This window comes from Heptranchias perlo, chromosome 14, assembly GCF_035084215.1.
Source record: "Heptranchias perlo isolate sHepPer1 chromosome 14, sHepPer1.hap1, whole genome shotgun sequence".
In the NCBI taxonomy this organism is placed as follows: Eukaryota; Metazoa; Chordata; class Chondrichthyes; order Hexanchiformes; family Hexanchidae; genus Heptranchias; species Heptranchias perlo.
Genome location: NC_090338.1, coordinates 69,666,226 through 69,683,570, shown reverse-complemented (window position 1 = coordinate 69,683,570; position 17,345 = coordinate 69,666,226). Strand labels below are relative to the sequence as shown.

Genomic DNA, 17,345 nt, shown 5'->3' with positions numbered 1-17,345 from the left:
TCCTGGGATGGCAGGACTGTCATATGAGGAGAGATTGGATCGACTCAGCCTTTATTCACTCGCGTTTAGAAGAATGAGAGGGGATCTCATTGAAACATTTAAATTCTGACAGGGCTAGACAGACTGGATGGCGGAGTCCAGCACGTGAGTGCAAAAGACAAGGCTGAAGCGTTTGCAACCATCTTCAGCCAGAAGTGCCGAGTGGATGATCCATCTCGGCCTCCTCCTGATCTCCCCGCCATCACAGAAGCCAGTCTTCAGCCAATTCGATTCACTCCACGTGATATCAAGAAACGGCTGAGTGCACTGGATACAGCAAAGGCTATGGGCCCCAACAACATCCCGGCTGTAGTGCTGAAGACTTGTGCTCCAGAACTAGCTGTGCCTCTAGCCAAACTGTTCCAGTACAGCTACAACACTGGCATCTACCCGACAATGTGGAAAATTGCCCAGGTATGTCCTGTCCATAAAAAGCAGGACAAATCCAATCCGGCCAATTACCACCCCATCAGTCTACTCTCAATCATCAGCAAAGTGATGGAAGGTGTCGTCGACAGTGCTATCAAGCGGCACTTACTCACCAATAACCTGCTCACTGATGCTCAGTTTGGGTTCTGCCAGGACCACTCGGCTCCAGACCTCATTACAGGCTTGGTCCAAACATGGACAAAAGAGCTGAATTCCAGAGGTGAGGTGAGAGTGACAGCCTTGACATCAAGGCAGCATTTGACCGAGTGTGGCACCAAGGAGCCCTAGTAAAATTGAAGTCAATGGGAATCGGGGAAAACTCTCCAGTGGCTGAAGTCATACCTAGCACAAAGAAAGATGGTAGTGGTTGTTGGACGCCAATCATCTCTGCCCCAGGACAAGGCAGGAGTTCCTCAGGGCAATGTCCTAGGCCCAACCATCTTCAGCTGCTTCATCAATGACCTTCCCTCCATCATAAGGTCAGAAATGGGGATGTTTGCTGATGGTTGCACAATGTTCAGTTCCTTTCGCCACCCCTCAGATAATGAAGCAGTCCAAGCCCGCGTGTAACAAGACCTGGACAACATCCAGGCTTGGGCTGGTAAGTGGCAAGTAACATTCGCACCAGACAAATGCCAGGCAATGACCATCTCCAACAAGAGAGAGTCTAACCACCTCCCCTTGACATTCAACGGCATTATCATCGCCGAATCCCCCACCATTAACATCCTGGGGGTCACCATTGACCAGAAACTTAATTGGACCAGCCATATAAATACTGTGGCTACAAGAGCAGATCAGAGGCTGGGTATTCTGTGGCGAGTGACTCACCTCCTGACTCCCCGAAGCCTTTCCACCATCTACAAGGCACAAGTCAGGAGTGTGATGGAACACTCTCCACTTGCCTGGATGAGTGCAGCTCCAACATCACTCAAGAAGCTCAACACCATCCAGGACAAAGCAGCCCGCTTGATTGGCACCCCATCCACCACCCTAAACATTCACTCCCTTCACCACCGGTGCACCGTGGCTGCAGTGTGTACCATCCACAGGATGCACTGCAGCAACTCGCCAAGGCTTTTTCGTCAGCACCTCCCAAACCCGCAACCACAGTCTCAGGATACAGGGTAGGATATTTAGGACTGAGATGAGGAGAAATTTCTTCACTCATAGGGTGGTGAACCTGTGGAATTCTCTACCACAGAAGGCTGTGGAGGCCAAGTCACTGAATATATTTAAGAAGGAGCTAGATGGATTTCTAGACACAAAAGACATCAAGGGGTATGGGGAGAGAGCGGGAATATGGTATTGAGATAGACGATCATCCATGATCACATTGAATGGCGAAGCAGGCTCCAAGGGCTCAATGGCCTACTCCTGCTCCTATTTTCTATGTTTCTATGCCACATACATTGTCTCGCGCACACTGTGCAGGACACTGTCCCGTGTACATTGTGCTATATACATTGTTCCGAGTACATTGTGCTTTGTATATTGTCCCGTGTACACTGTGCTGGACACAATGTCCTGTGTACATTGTGCTGTACACACTGTCCCATGTACATTATAGTGTATATACTGTCCCATGTACACCATGCTATATAAATTGTCCCATGTACACTGTGCTGGACACACTGTGCCATATACACTATGCTGAATACGCTATCCCGTGTACACTGTGCTGGTCAAGCTGTCCCGTGTACACTGTGCTATATATACTGTCCCCTGCCTACTGTGCTGGACACACTGTTCCATGTACGCTGTGCTGGACACACAGTCCCATGTACATTGTACAGTATACGCTGTCCCATGTACGCTGTGCTGGACACACAGTCCCATGTACATTGTACAGTATACACTCGCCCATGTGCACTGTACTGGACACACAGTCCCATGTACATTGTACAGTATACGCTGTGCTGGACACACAGTCCCATGTACATTGTACAGTATACACTCTCCCATGTACATTGTACAGTATACACTCGCCCATGTGCACTGTACTGGACACACAGTCCCATGTACATTGTACAGTATACGCTGTGCTGGACACACAGTCCCATGTACATTGTACAGTATACACTCTCCCATGTACATTGTACAGTATACACTCGCCCATGTGCACTGTACTGGACACACAGTCCCATGTACATTGTACAGTATACGCTGTGCTGGACACACAGTCCCATGTACATTGTACAGTATACACTCTCCCATGTACATTGTACAGTATACACTCTCCCATGTACATTGTACAGTATACACTCTCCCATGTACATTGTACAGTATACACTCTCCCATGTACATTGTACAGTATACACTCTCCCTTGTGCACTGTACTGGACACAGCCAGAACCTCATCCTTTGACCTCAGCTCCAAGGCAACGCTCTGACGTCATCAGCCAATCGCGTGCACGATAACCCATGAGCTGCTCTTCGCTGATTGGCTGGCACTGGTGCAGCGGCATCGAAGCTCCGGGCTGCCAGTGCTGGATCAATAGTGGCGGCAATAAAGCCGGTTAGAACCAGCACCCGCCCCCGACCCAGTACACGAGAGGGCGGCTGTGAGAGGCCGGGCCGGGCCGCGGCGGGCGGGAGTTCCTTTAATCTCCTTCCCCCAGTTTCCGGGCGGTGCCTGGAAACGGCGGACCAGCCGGAAGTGAGTGACGGAGAAGATGGCGGCGGGATGGTGCGGTTTGGGGTGCGGGAGCCGGCGGGGAGAGCGGGCCATGTCCCGGCTGCGGCCTGTACTCGGCTGGGCACTGTTTCTCATTCACGGCCTGGGCCTGGGTCTGGGTCTCTCACTGGTCGGCGCTGACATGACGGACGGGAACAGCGAGCACCTGAAGCGGGAGCACAGCCTGATGAAACCGTACCAGGGTGAGTGGAGTGGAGTGAAGTGAGTGAGGGCCGGGGCCGGGGTGGAAAGGCTGGGGCCAGAGTCATGTGATCGGAGTCATGTGATCAGCCGCCGTGTGGTCAGATGTCACGTGATAAAAATCTCCAGTAATGCCTCCAGAGGTGGCGAACCTGCAGCGAGTTGCAACACCTGAGAGCGCCATGTTAGAGACCCGAGGAGTCCCCCCCCCCTTCCCTCCCCCCCCTTCCCTCCCCCCCTCCCCCCCCTTCCCTCCCCCCCTCCCCCCTTCCCCCTCCCAACACACCCGAGGAACCCCCCCCCCGCCCTGTTCGCGAGGAGATGTCGTCTCCTCCCCCTTGCCCCAGGGACAAAGACCTCTTCCTCTTCTCCCACCCCGCCCCCAGACGAGTCCTACCTTTCTTTTTTATCTCCCCTCCCCAAACTTCCCGGGAGATCTTTCTCCCCCCCCCCCCCCCCAGACACCCGAGGAGACCAGCATAACTTATCTACTTTTGAATTATGCTCTAGAAATGAACCCCAGTCCTTTGCATTTTTATGGCCCTATTAACCTCCATTGATACTTTTAATGATTTGTGAATTTGTCCCTCTAGATCCCTTTGCTCCTTAACCTCATTTAGACTCTTATTGTCCAACGAGTATGTGACCTCCTCCTTCCTACCAAAATGCAACACCTCCCATTTATCTATATTGAAATTCACTTGCCAATTACATGCCCATTCTGCAAGTTTATTAATGTCTTCCTGTATTTTGATGCAGCCCCCCTCAGTATTAACTATACCTCCCTCAGTATTAACTATACCCCCCCCCCCCCCAATTTGGTGTCATTTGCAAATTTTGAAATTGTACTTCCAATTCTGGAGTCCAAATTGTTTACGTTAATAGTGAACAACAGTGGTTCCAGCACCGATCCTTGTGGAACACCACTTCCCACCTTTTGCCAGTCTGAGTAACTACCTTTATCCCCCTACTCTGTTTTCTGTTTTGCAGCCAGTTTTCTTTCCATTCTGCTACTTGTCCCCTGACTCTACATGCTCTGACCTTCGTCATGAGTCTACAATGTGGTACCTTATTGAAGGCCTGTTGACAATCCAAATATATTACATCCACTGCATTACCCTTGACTGCTCTTTGTTACTACTTCAAATAATCCAATAAGGTTGGTTAAGCAAGACCTTCCCTTTTGAAATCCATGCTGACTACTCTATTATATTTTCATTTTCTAGATGTTTTTCTATTAACATCTTTGAGTAAAGATTTTATTATCTTTCCAACCACTGAGGTTAAGCTAACTGGCCTATAGTTCCCTGGACTTGTTCTATCTCCCTTTTTTTAAATATAGGAATAACATTAGCTGTCTGCCTGTCCTTTGGCATTCCATTTTCTGTTGAATTTTTATATATATGTAATAGTGCCTCTGCTATCGCTTCCCTAGTTTCTTTGAGTATGCGCAGATGTAATCAATCCACCCCAGGGTTTTGTCCTCCCTAAGTTGGGACCTGGCTAATTTATTAATTATTTCCTTTTTATCTTAAATGTCTTGATATCCTTTTTGACGACTTCTTCTTGTGTCATGTCATCTTAAGAATGGTATCTTAACATAGTTATCAATTGATGTTTAGGGGGGTGTAGGTTGTCAATTTTTGGATAGTTTTTTTTAAAACAGGCCCTATGTGTGCCAAAGTTTGAGAAATGCATCTAGCAGTGTCACTTTTTTTTCTTACATTGTGTTCTGCCTGTTCATGATTTAAACTAAGAACAGACAGCAGTACACAGGGCTGATTCTGTGGAAAATGTGGCAATGCACCATTGTACAAAATGTTCGTTCACTTTGAAGGGCAATTGCAACAAAAGAAGTTAAACAAAATGAAACTATGCATATTTACAGAAAATTATGGAGGAAGAAAGGACTGATGGGAAGAAAATCAAAAGGGAAGCTATATGGAAGTAGAACAGAACAATCAGATCTTATATTCCACTCCCTCCTTTCCCATTGTATCAGCTAAATACTAACATTTATGCAAATTATTTTACCTTGGGACCTCCACATACCAACATAAATGAATTGGAGAGATCTTCATATTTTTGGCCGCCTATCAATTTATAATGTTGCTAATGCTGGATGAGTTCCAATATGCTGTACTTTTTACCTACATTAGAAGATGCCAGGTGGGCAACCCGTCATGTGTTCAGTAGATTAGGACGGTCTTCTGTCATTCATTTTGAATGCCCTAAAATTAAAATAACAGAGGTTGTTGAAAAACACAAGCCAAGGTTGCCGTAGCTCTTGATGAAAGAAACATAAAGACACAGTAAACAAACATATGACCAATGACGGACAGGAAAACACCCTCCCGTCCATCCAGTCTGTCCCCCACAACTGCAATGACTTGTCACAATATATGTGCCTCCCGGGGAGGGGGAGGGGGGGCAGGGGGAGGGGGGGCAGGCGGGAGTGGGAGGGGGCGAGGAGGAGGAGCGGGGGTCGAGGAGGGGTGTATAGGGGCAAATCTTTGTGTACACATGCTCAATAGTGCTGATTTTCCGCTCCAACTGGCGGTCAAATGTCAAAGTGAATGGTGATCGCAATAGTTCTTTAGATTGTTGGTGGTTCATTGGAGATACAGTTGGCCATCGGTTTATCCTTGAACCATACAGCACGCAAGGAGGCCATTTGGCCCATCGGGTCAGTGTCGGGCTCTTTGAAAGAGCTATCCAGTTAGTCCCACTCATTAGCTCTTTCCTCACAGCCCTGCAAATTTCTCCTTTTCACGTATATATCCAATACCCTTTTGAAAGTTACTGTTGAATCTGCTTCCACCACCCTTTCAGGCAGTGCATTCCAGATCACAACTCGTTACGTTTAAAAAAAAAAAATCTCCTCATCTCCCCTTTGATTCTTTTGCCAATTATCTTAAATCTATCTTACTGACCCTCCTGCCAGTGGAAACAGAGTAGACAGGGAGAAACTATCAAAACCCTTCATAATTTTGAACACCTCGATCAACAACAACTTGCATTTATATAGCACCTTTAATGTAGTAAAAGGTCCCAAGGTGTTCACAGGAGTGATTATCAAACAAAATTTGACCCCAAGCCACGTAAGGAGGTATTAAGACAGGGGTCACAGGTAGGTTTTAAGGAGCGTCTTGGGAGGAGAGAGAGGTAGAGAGACGGAGGGGTTTAGGGAGGAAATTCCAGAGCTTAGGTCCTGGGCAGCTGAAACATGGCCGGCAATGGGGGATGCACGAGAGGCCAGAATTGGAGGCGCGCCGAGATCTCGGAGGGTTGTAGGGCTGGGGGAGGTTGCGGAGGTGGGGAGCGGCGAGGCCATGGAGGGATTTGAAAACAAGGATGAGCATTTTAAAATTGAGGCGTCGCCAGGCTGGGAGCCAATGTCGTTCAGCGAGCACCAGGGGTGATGGGTGAACGGGACTTGGTCCGAATTAGGATACAGGCAGCAGAGCTTTGGATGAGTTCAAGTGTATGGAGGGTGGAAGGCTGGCCAGGACAGCATTGGAATAGTCATGTCTAGATGTAGCAAAGGTATGGATGAGAGTTTCAGCAGCAGAGGAGCTGAGGCGGGGGCGGAGACAAGCGATGTTATGGAGGTGGAAGTAGGCGGTCTTGGTGAAGGAGAGGATATGAGGCCAGAAGCTCATCTCTGGGTCAAATAGGGCACCAAGGTTACAAAATCCCCCCCTTAAACTTCTCTGCTGTAAGGAGAAAAATCCCAGCTTCTCTAGTCTCTCCGCATAACTGAAGTCCCTTATCCCTGGTACCACCGTGGTTTATGTGAGTATGTGGTCTGAAGTGCGCTCTGGCTGCAGTTATACTGCACTCCCTGCTGGTCTCACTACCAGGGTGCTATATTCTGTTTGCATTGGTGTGCATCCTGCCCCTGGGGATCAGACAATTCTGAGCCGACTTTTTTTTTAATTGGAGCCACTTGCAGCAGGTGGCCTTGCAGCGTGGTGCCAATTGCTGCAACGATAAATTATTTAACACCGGTTATTTCAAGATCCGATCAGAAGTAAAGGCATCAGCTCCACAAGAGTTCTGGTGCGGGCATGAGGCTCTCTGCATTGCTTCGCCTGACTCTCTCGCTCCCTCTGCTGGTTTTATTATAATTTATCGAGTACGTAAGCTTTATTTGTCTCCAAACTACATTTCACACCTGAGTGTGAGAGACTTGATTTTGTTTTCCTCCCCTACACTCCTACTCCAAAACGGACTGGTGATGAGGGTACGATTCCAAGACCACCCTCTAATGTCACGCTGCGTTCCTGATTACCACGTGAGTGTCCAGGGTCAATTCATAAGTATATGAGAAATAGGAGCAGAAGTAGGCCATATGGCTCCTTGATCCTGCTCCGCCATTCAATAAGGTCATGGCTGATCTTCAACCCCATCTCTACGTTCCTGCCCGATCCCCATATCCTTTGATTCTCTTAGAGTCCAAAAATCTATATCTCGGCCTTGAAAATACTCAATGACTGAGCATCCACAGCCCTCTGGGGTGGAGAATTCTAAAGATTCACAACCCTCTGAGTGAAGAAATTCCTCCTCATCTCAGTCCTAAATGGCCGACCCCTTATCCTATGCCCCCTAGTTCTAGACTCTCCAGCCATGGGTAACAGTTTCTCAGCATCTACCCTGTCTAGCCCTCACATCTTATATGTTTCGATGCGATCATGTCTCATTCATTCTTCTAAATTCGAGAGAGTATAGACCCATTCCACTCGATCTCCCCTCATAGGACAACCCTGTCATCCCTGGAATCAATCAAGTGAACCTTTGTTGCACTGCCTCCAAGACAAGTGTCTTAGATAAGGAGACCAAAACAAAAACAGTACTCCAGGTGTGGCCTCACCAAAGCCCTGTACAATTGCAGCAAGACTTCCTTACTCTTGTACTCCAACCCCCTTGCAATAAAGGCCAACATACCATTTGCCTTCCTTATTGCATGCTGAACCTGCATGCTAACTTTGTGTTTCGTGTACAAGGACACCCAAATCCCTCTGAACACCAACATGTTTTTCTATTCTTCCTACCAAAGTGAATAACTCATGACTCAAGTGAATTACCCACATTATACTCCATCTGCCACCTTCTTGCCCACTCACTTAACCTGTCTTTATCCCTTTGCAGACTATTTGTGTCCTCCTCATAGCTTACTTTCCCACCTAGCTTTGTATCGTCAGCAAACTTGGATACATTACACTCTGCCCCTTTATCTAAGTCATTAATATAGATTGTAACCAGCTGAGGCCCAAGCACTGATCCTTGCGGCACCCCCCTAGTTACAGCCTGCCAACCTGAAAATGACCCGTTTATTCCCACTCTCTGTTTTCTGTCCGTTAACCAATCCTCTATCCATGCTAATGTATTACCCCCAACCCCATGAGCCCTTATTTTGCGTAACGACCTCTTGTATGACACCTTATTGAATGCCTTTTGAAAATCCAAATATACTACGTCCATTGGTTCCCCTTTATCTACCCTGCTAGTTACATCCTCAGCAACTCCAGTAGATTTGTCAAACACGAATTCCCTTTCATAAAGCCGTGTTAACTCTGCCTAATCATATTATGATTTTCTAAGTGCCCTGTTCTTCCAGAATAAGGGATTCTTCTATTTTCCCGACGACTGATGTCAGGCTAATTGGCCTGTAGTTCCCTGTTTTCTCTCTTCCTCCTTTGTTGAATAGCGGTGTTACATTTGCTACCTTCCAATCCACTGGGACCTTTCTAGAATCTGGGGAATTTTGGAAGATCGCAACCAATGAACTATCTCTGCAGCCGCCTCTTTTAGAATCCTAGGATGTAGGCCATCAGGACCAGGGGATTTGTCGGCTTTTAGTCCCATTAATTTCTCCAGTACTTTTTCTTTACTAATATCAATTACTTTAAGTTCCTCACTCTCATTAGACCCTTGGTTCCCCACTATTTCTGGTATGCTTTTTGTGTCTTCTACTGTGAAGACAGATACAAAATTTGTACGTCTTTGCCATATTTCCTTGTTCCCCGTTATAATTTCTCCTGTCTCAGCCTCTAAGGAACCTACGTTTACTTTTGCTACTCTCTCTCTCCATTTTTTTACACACTTGTAGAAGCTCTTACAACCTGTTTTTATATTATGTTCGACCTTGGGGGTGGCGGTGAGAGGGGCACGACATTCGCAGCGGATGTTCGCACGTTCTTTCCAGCAGTCGCCATCAAATGACGGTGGAGAACAAGAGCCTTCGTTGACCTGTTTCCCCAGCTGAGGGCCACGCCTGCTCTCTCTCCAGCTAATTGAGAAACCTAGGTGAAGGACAAGTGAGAATTGAATGCACCCAGACTGGAAGGGCACCATCATGACCACTTCCAAAATGATTGTTCTCAGCATTTCATAGTTGATGCACCCCCCCCCCCCCCCCTCATTTCATCGGGACTGCAGCTGTCTCATAATCATGCTGATCACCCCTCTTCAGAGTACCATCCCCACCGCATATAGCGGACACGTTCATGCTAACGCTATTTGCCCGCAGTGGACAGTAAAGCCGTAATGAGTTACATAGAATTACATTGGCCTGTTTCTGTGCAGTAAATTCATCCAGCCCAACTGGTCTATGTCAGCATTTATGCTTCACACGAGCCTCCTCCTACTTTACTTCATCTAACCCTATCAGCATATCCTTCTACTCCTTTCTCCCTCGTGTTTATCTAGCTTCCCCTTAAATGCATCTATACTATTCGCCTTAACTACACCTTGTGGTAGCGAGTGCCACATTCTTACCACTCCCTGGGTAAAGGAGTTTCTCCTTGTCGCATGTGTTAGTGACTATCTTATAATTATGGTCCCCTAGTTCTGGTCTCCCCAGCAAGTGGAAACATCTACCCTATCAAACCCTTTCTTAATCTTAAAGACCTCTATCAGGTCACCCTTTAGTCTTCTCTTTTATAGAGAAAAGAGCCTGTTCAATCTTTCCTCATGGTTATAACCTCTCCATTCTGGTATCGTACTTGTTAATCTTTTTTGCTCCTTTTCCAGTGCCTCTATTGCAGGGTTGTGTCAGTGGAATAACTCCAGTTGTTAATGGTGCGATCAGCTGATTGAAGCTGCCCAAAGTCTCCACTTTCCAGCTGCCTCCTATAGTTGTTAACCATGTGACCAGTTGATAGAGACTTCAGGCAGCTTCATTCAACCGTTCGCACTGTTAACAACTACAGTCCCCACCACTTATAGCAGGCACGTTTGTGCAAATGAGATTTGCCCATTGTGCACAATGGCCGGTATCCTGTATACTTATATTCGACCTTGGGGGTGCCGGTGAGAGGGACACAATATTCGCAGCGGATGTTTGCACGTACTTTCCAGCAGTTGTCATCAAATGACAGCGGAGAACAAGAGCCTTCGTTGACATGTTTTCCCCAGCTGACATCTGGGGACCCAGAGTGTCATTAAAAAGTTAGGATTTGTTGTACTCTTGTCAGTTGAGTGAGAGGTGCTCTTAACCAGGGGTTGTTAGTTGTCATCACCATACGTAGCGTAAGATGAATGTTCTGCTAGTTTTTCTTCAAAGATTTCAGTAAATTCTCTAAAGGGAAGTATTTCCAGGGGACAGGTAGAGTATTTGTAATATTTGTGGCTCCTATCGAAATGATGCTAAACATGACCACCTAGTCTACAGAGCAATAGAATAAAAATCCTGGAACTTTCTGACCGAAATAAACGGAGCACTTCAGACACTGTAACCGACAACTTTGAAATTGACATTAATGCAAATAGATAATGGTTATCGCTCTTTGGCTGATATTAGCAACTGCCCATTTTAAACGTCGGCGTTTTAAGTGGTGGGGACTGTATTGAATATCTGCTTTCAAAATGCAAGAGCAGCGTGTTTCAATTAACTGCTAAATTGAGCAGCAAGTCCTGAGGGGGAGGGGTCCTTATCTCTCAAGTAACCCCACCAAAAATAGGTGAACTGGGATCTTACTATGTACAGACTGGCTGCTGCGCTTGCCTACCTGAAGAAACAATTCAAAACTGTAACGTGCTTTGGGACATTCTGAGGATGTGAAAGGTTCTACATAAATGCAAGTTCTTCCTATACTGTTTTTGAGCTGGGTGCGGTTCCACAAGAGTCTGCTGCCCTCCAGCAACTACCCAAGTGGCCATAACTCGTTTGATCCCAGATGGTGAGTGTTGATTGACGAGTTATATGTACAGCGGCATTACAGCCGAATCCAGCCCTCTCCTCCCCACCTGATGTCCACAGACTGCCACTTTCCAGTAGGAGACACTGGATGTCAGTCCGGGGCGGGGGGAGGGGGGGGGGCGCTAATCTCTCCCATTCCTATCGAGGGCACTGAGCCCATTTTTAGCATTGCTGCAAGTAGTAATGTCAGTACAGAGCAGGGATTGAATCTCGGGCCTCGGAGTCTGGTATCAGCAGCGGACCACGAGTTGCATTTACCCAGTATGACTATCAATTTTATATACATTTTCAACAAAGATTCAAATGTCACACCAAATCAACAGTGAAAAACTTTATAAAAGTTAGTGAGGTTTTAAATGTAAGGGTATTGCACAGCCTGCGCATTAAATATTTCAGTATCGTAAGTGGGATTTCAGTGAAGTGTAACACATGTGACATTGTTATTTGAACTATGGGGAAATGCCTTGCATCATAATAAATATGGCTCTGACCTCTCCTACCATGGGTAGTGCCTGGAGAGAGTACTTGGAGTTGTATGGCACTAGGGTGAAGTACTGGTGATTATTAAGAGGTCTGTTTACAGATGATGGCCGCAATTTGACGATGAGACAGTGTCACGTGAGAAGTGCATTGCACAATATTGTTGGCTTGTGTCATTTCCTCCTGGTGCATTGGTATCAGTGAACTAAACCCAGTGACAATACTTCCTTTTACAAGAACTTTGCTTCTGATTTCCTTTCAATGAACATGGAATATTGGAATCCAGCAGAGTTTTGAAATTTGTTTGTTGAAATGAGGGCCGGCATTGTGGTCTTGGTACAAAGCTATCTTCAAATGATGGACCAACATGGCATGGGGGTTTTGCGCTCTCACTCTCTATCTCTTTGTTTCTCTCTTTCCATCGCCTCCACCATCAATCGCACAGCTTTCAAGCACCCCATACACACGCTCTCTTTAACCCTGGCTACATCTTTCTCCAACTTTTTAAAGCCTCCTCAAAATCTGCCCAGTTGACTGTGGTTTCAGCCACTTTTGTCTTCGCTATCTAGTTCAGGGGTGCTGAAGGTCAGTTATTGTACCCTTACAGCCAACCCAGCCAAGGTCAGTCAATGTTATCCGTGGTGAGCATGTTATTCTTTGTGAGAAGCTTTGTATTGTTTCCTTTGTCTAACGCTCTTTGGTTCTTCCTGCAGGAGTGGGGTCGAGTTCGATGCCTCTATGGGATTTTGTTGGGAGCACCATGTTGACTAGTCAGTACGTTCGTCTAACGCCCGATGATCGCAGTAAAAGCGGATCAATCTGGAACCGAGTGGTAAGCATGTGCGGGCGGTACCAGTAAACGGTACACTGCTGTCACTAGGTTGCCAGTGAAGTGTAATGGGGTGTGAAATTCTTGTACTAGCTTCACTTTAACTGAGCCAAACGCTTAGTTCCATTATCCCTCCAATTATCTGCCAACTTGACGATCCAGTAGAATTTTCACCGGACAGAATCTTGCACAAGATGTTGTCTCATTGGTTTTGCTCACTGACACCAATTTACTCGCATCCATAGAACTACATAGAATTTTACAGTACAGAAACAGGCCTTTTGGCCCAGCAGGTCTATGCTGGTGTTTATGCTCCACATGAGCCTCCTCCCACTCTATTTACTACTTCTCATGCTATGAACATATCCTTCTATTCCTTTCTCCCTCATGTACGTAACTAGCTCCTCCTTAAATGCATCTATGCTATCTGCCTCTACCACTCCATTGTGGTAGCAAATTCCACATTCTATCCACTCTCTGGTTAAAGAAATTTATCCAGAATTCTTTATTTGATCCATTGGTGATTATCTTGTATTTATGGCCCCAAGTTTTGGACTCCCCCACAAGTGGAAATATCTTCTCTACCTCTAACCTATCGAACCCTTTCATAATTTTAAAGACCCCTATCAGGTCACCTCTCAGACTTCTCTTCTTTTTTTCTAGAGAAAATGGCCCCTGCCTGTTCAGTCTTTTCTGATAGTCGTACCCGCTTGGTTCTGGTATCATCCGACATAAGTTAAACTCTAATCTGTTGCGTTTGTCTTTATTCCCTTGCCTTGGATATAGATGATCTACCAGGAGTGAGGAAAGCAGGGTCATCTCCATTATGATGGATGATGGCAGCTCCTTCTGAACTAGGGCTTCGAGAGATGTGCAACATATTATACGTCTGTCACTGGTGGTGGGAGCAACTTGCTGTAATGGGGAGCACTCTCACTGGTCTAGTGTGTAATGGTGCTATCCAGCCTACAAAGCCACGAAAACCAGAGGGTCCCAGGATTGATCCTTGAGCTAGCTGATCTTGAGTGAGGCAGTCGTTGGCTTCACACTTGACCTCAGTGCCCCAGCATTGGGGGGGAGGGGGAAAAAAGCCCAGAAGAGTTCCTGTGTCTGACCTCTCGCCATTGTCCTCAGCTTGTAGATGCACGTGCAGGTGAGGACAGGGAAGGCCTCTCCTGCTACGCTGACACTTGGGCAAGTCAGTGTCTGTGGAACCCTACCCCAGCAGAAGTCAGTGACATCTGGGTAAAGAAAGCAGTTGCTTTAACAGAGATCATTTATTGCATTTGCATGCAGTTGATGTGCCGCGTATACCGTGACATTAAAGTGGTTTGTTTTTTTTGTTCCTCATTGGTACCAGTGACCAAGTGGGGTACGGATCAGATGTCCAGGTGTTGACCAGCCATGTGCACTGGTTACACTGCGTGTGCCGTTTTGGGCCTTTTGCCCCAAGTAATTGATTCCTTAGTCCCGAATTCATCAGGAATATTTTGAGAGCTGATGGGGTTTCAGAAAAGATTTTTGTCAGGTCTTTCCTAGTTTCTCTTTTTTATTTCCATTTAAAAAAAAAAAAAATTGTTTTGCATTTTACAATCCTTAAAAAAAGAGAAAACTTGCCTGTATGTATCTCCTGATTATGCTTTTCAGGATGTCTCAAAGCACTGAACTTGAAATGAATTACTTTGGAGCGGAGTCGTCGTTGGGTCCCACAAACAGCAGGGAGATGAATTTATTGGTGCTATTCCTTTAAGGAAGAATGTTGGCACTGAGGCACATAAGATATTAGGACAGGTGTCCTAAAGCTTGGTCAGAGGTACATTTTAAGGAGATAGACGGAGAGGTTTAGCGAAGGAATTCCAGAGCTTAGGGCCAAGGCAGCTGAAGGCACTGCCGCCTATGGAGGGGCGAAGGAAATTGAAGTTGCACGAGAGGCCAGAATTGGAGGAGTGCAGAGATCTCGGAGGGTTGTAGGGCTGGAGGAGGTTACAGAGATAGGGAGGCCATGGAGGGATTTGAACACCAGGATGAGGGTTTTAAATTTGAAGCGTTGCTGGACCGGGAGCCAGTGTAGGTCAGCGAGTAGAGGGGTGATAGTTGAACACGACTTGGTGTGAGTCAGGATACGGGCAGCAGAGTTTTAGATGAGCCATAGATGGAAGGCCAGTCAGCAGAGCAAGTAGATACTATTATACTGAACACAAACTCATTCCAGTATTAAAGGGCTACCTTTCTGTTGTCTGTGCCCAGGCTGAGAACAGCTACGGCAATCAGCCAGGGTTCCTGCTCCTGATCACTGTCCGCTGACAGCTGCTTGAATGTGTGTGTGTGTGGACAAAATGAGGCTTGCCTGTGATGCTCCCCAGCGGGCGAATATCCCAGCATATTCGCTGTCTAGACTCGCATATGATAATAGTCACTTTGGCCAGGCGCTGAAGGGCTGCTGGTGCCTTTTTAAAAAATAATCCATACCCCAGCAGGAATTGAAGCCTTCAGGTTGAGAAGGAAGACAGAGGGAAACTGGGAAAAGATGCACTGTCATTTCAGTCCTTGTACACTTTTAAATGCCAACAACCTGGGTGCAGACTAACGTTAGAGAGCTTATCAAAAGCAAAAAAAAAAACCTGCAGCTGCTGGAAATCTGAAACAAAAACAGAAAATGCTGGTCAGTCCGCATCTGCGAGAGAACAGATGAGCTAAGGTTTTAGGTATAGACTCTTCGTCACAATTCATCCATTCTCTCCACAGATGCTGAGTGTTAGCGAGCTTGTGTATCTCTTTAACTCTGACCATCCTTCGCTCTCTATATAATTGCTATTTCTTTAAGGCCTCAACCGGTGCTGTCTCTGTCTTTGCAGCCGTGTTACCTGAAGGACTGGGAGCTCCACGTCCAGTTTAAAATTCATGGAACTGGAAAAAAGAATCTTCATGGTGACGGGTTAGCTGTCTGGTACACAAAGGACCGATTAAACCCTGGTACAGTATTGCACCCTCTGTTATCCTGTGATTGGAAAAATTAGCAGAAGCTGAAGTTTCTACTGGTCCAAAATCCACAATTTGTGTGTTTGTTTGTATATTGGCAATAAGAGAGTTAAGATGCAAAGGAAGCACATGCTATGTAAGACTAGTGAGTAGAAAGTAGGTGCTGTACCAGTAGTGGGGTGATACCCCTTCAGCTTTGAAACCTGCTCATTGGGGACCTGCCTCACCAACATTGAGGGAAAATTAACACGTGTCAGAAATCTGCCTTACTGCAGGTACAATCCCAAGCCTGCCTTTAAAGAAATAACTTGCATTTATATAGCACCTTTCAGAACATTCCAAAGTGCTTCACAGCCAATTAAGTACACTTTGAAGTGTAGACATATAGCATATAACTAAATTTTAAAAAACTTAATTTAATTAATCTAATTAAACGAGGTAAATAATTTGATTAACACTAAATTAAATAAATAAAATAATGGGAGAACAGGAGATGTGTTGCTGCTGCAATATGTGGGAGCTTGTGGACATTTTTGTCCAGGGCGACTACATCTGCAGTAAGAGTCTGCAGCTCAAGGAACTTTGGCACTGAGTTGAGGAGCTGGAGTCCGTGCTGCGGACATTGCGAGACATCAGAGAGGGAGAAAGCTACCTGGACCTTTTGCTCCAGGAGGCAGCCACTCCCCTTAGATTAAATACTTTAGAATTAACATGTGGTCAGGGACAGGAGGGTGTGACCGCGAGTGAGGCAGGTATGGGGATCCAGGAGGTAGTGTTGCAGGAGCCTCAGTCCCTGTGCTTGTCCAATAGATTTGAGGTTCTTGCAACCCTTGTGGACAAGTGCGAGGACTGTGGGGAGGACGAGCAAACCGACCATGGCACCGTGGTACAGGAAGCCGTTCAAGTGGGGGGAGTAAAAAGGAAGGTGATTGTAGTAGGCGACAGAATAGTTAGGGAGATAGACACTGTTCTCTGCAGCCAGGAGCATGAGTCCCGAAGGCTATGTTGCCTACCCGGTGCCAGGGTTAAGGACATCTCCTCCAGGCTGGTGAAGAACTTGGAGTGGGAGGGGGAGAATCCAGTTGTCATGGTCCACGTAAGTACCAACGACATAGGTAGGACTAAGAAAAAGGTTCTGAGTGTTTGAGCAGCTAGGGACTAAATTAAAAAGCAGAACCACAAAGGTGGTAATCCCTGGATTATTACCTGAGCCATGAGCAAATTGGCACAGGGTCATTAGGATCAGGGAGATGAATGCGTGGCTCAAAGATTGGTGTGGGAGAAGTGGGTTTCGATTCGTGGGGCACTGGCACCAGTACAGGGGAAAGAGGGAGCTGTTCCGTTGGGACGGGCTTCACCTGAACCATGCTGGGACCAGTGTTCTAGCGAATCGAATAACTAGAGAGGTAGACAGGGCTTTAAACTAAATAAGGTTGGGGGGGGGGTGCCCGGTGGAGAGATCTAGAATGCTAAAGAGAAAAGACAAAGAAGCAATGTAGAAAAGTGAT

The 17,345-nt window shown here is 46.5% G+C and overlaps 1 protein-coding gene across 1 annotated transcript in view; it reads left to right on the top strand.

Moving 5' to 3' along the window:
• The first annotated feature begins 2,918 nt into the window (after positions 1-2,918).
• lman2 (lectin, mannose-binding 2) overlaps positions 2,919-17,345 on the top strand; it is a 36,473-nt gene continuing 22,046 nt past the window's right edge. Inside the window, exons 1-3 of the mRNA XM_067996552.1 lie at positions 2,919-3,348; positions 12,743-12,861; positions 15,714-15,831. Coding sequence (XP_067852653.1) covers positions 3,144-3,348; positions 12,743-12,861; positions 15,714-15,831 — 442 coding nt within the window. The 5' untranslated portion in view covers positions 2,919-3,143. The remainder of the gene's footprint in view (positions 3,349-12,742; positions 12,862-15,713; positions 15,832-17,345) is intronic.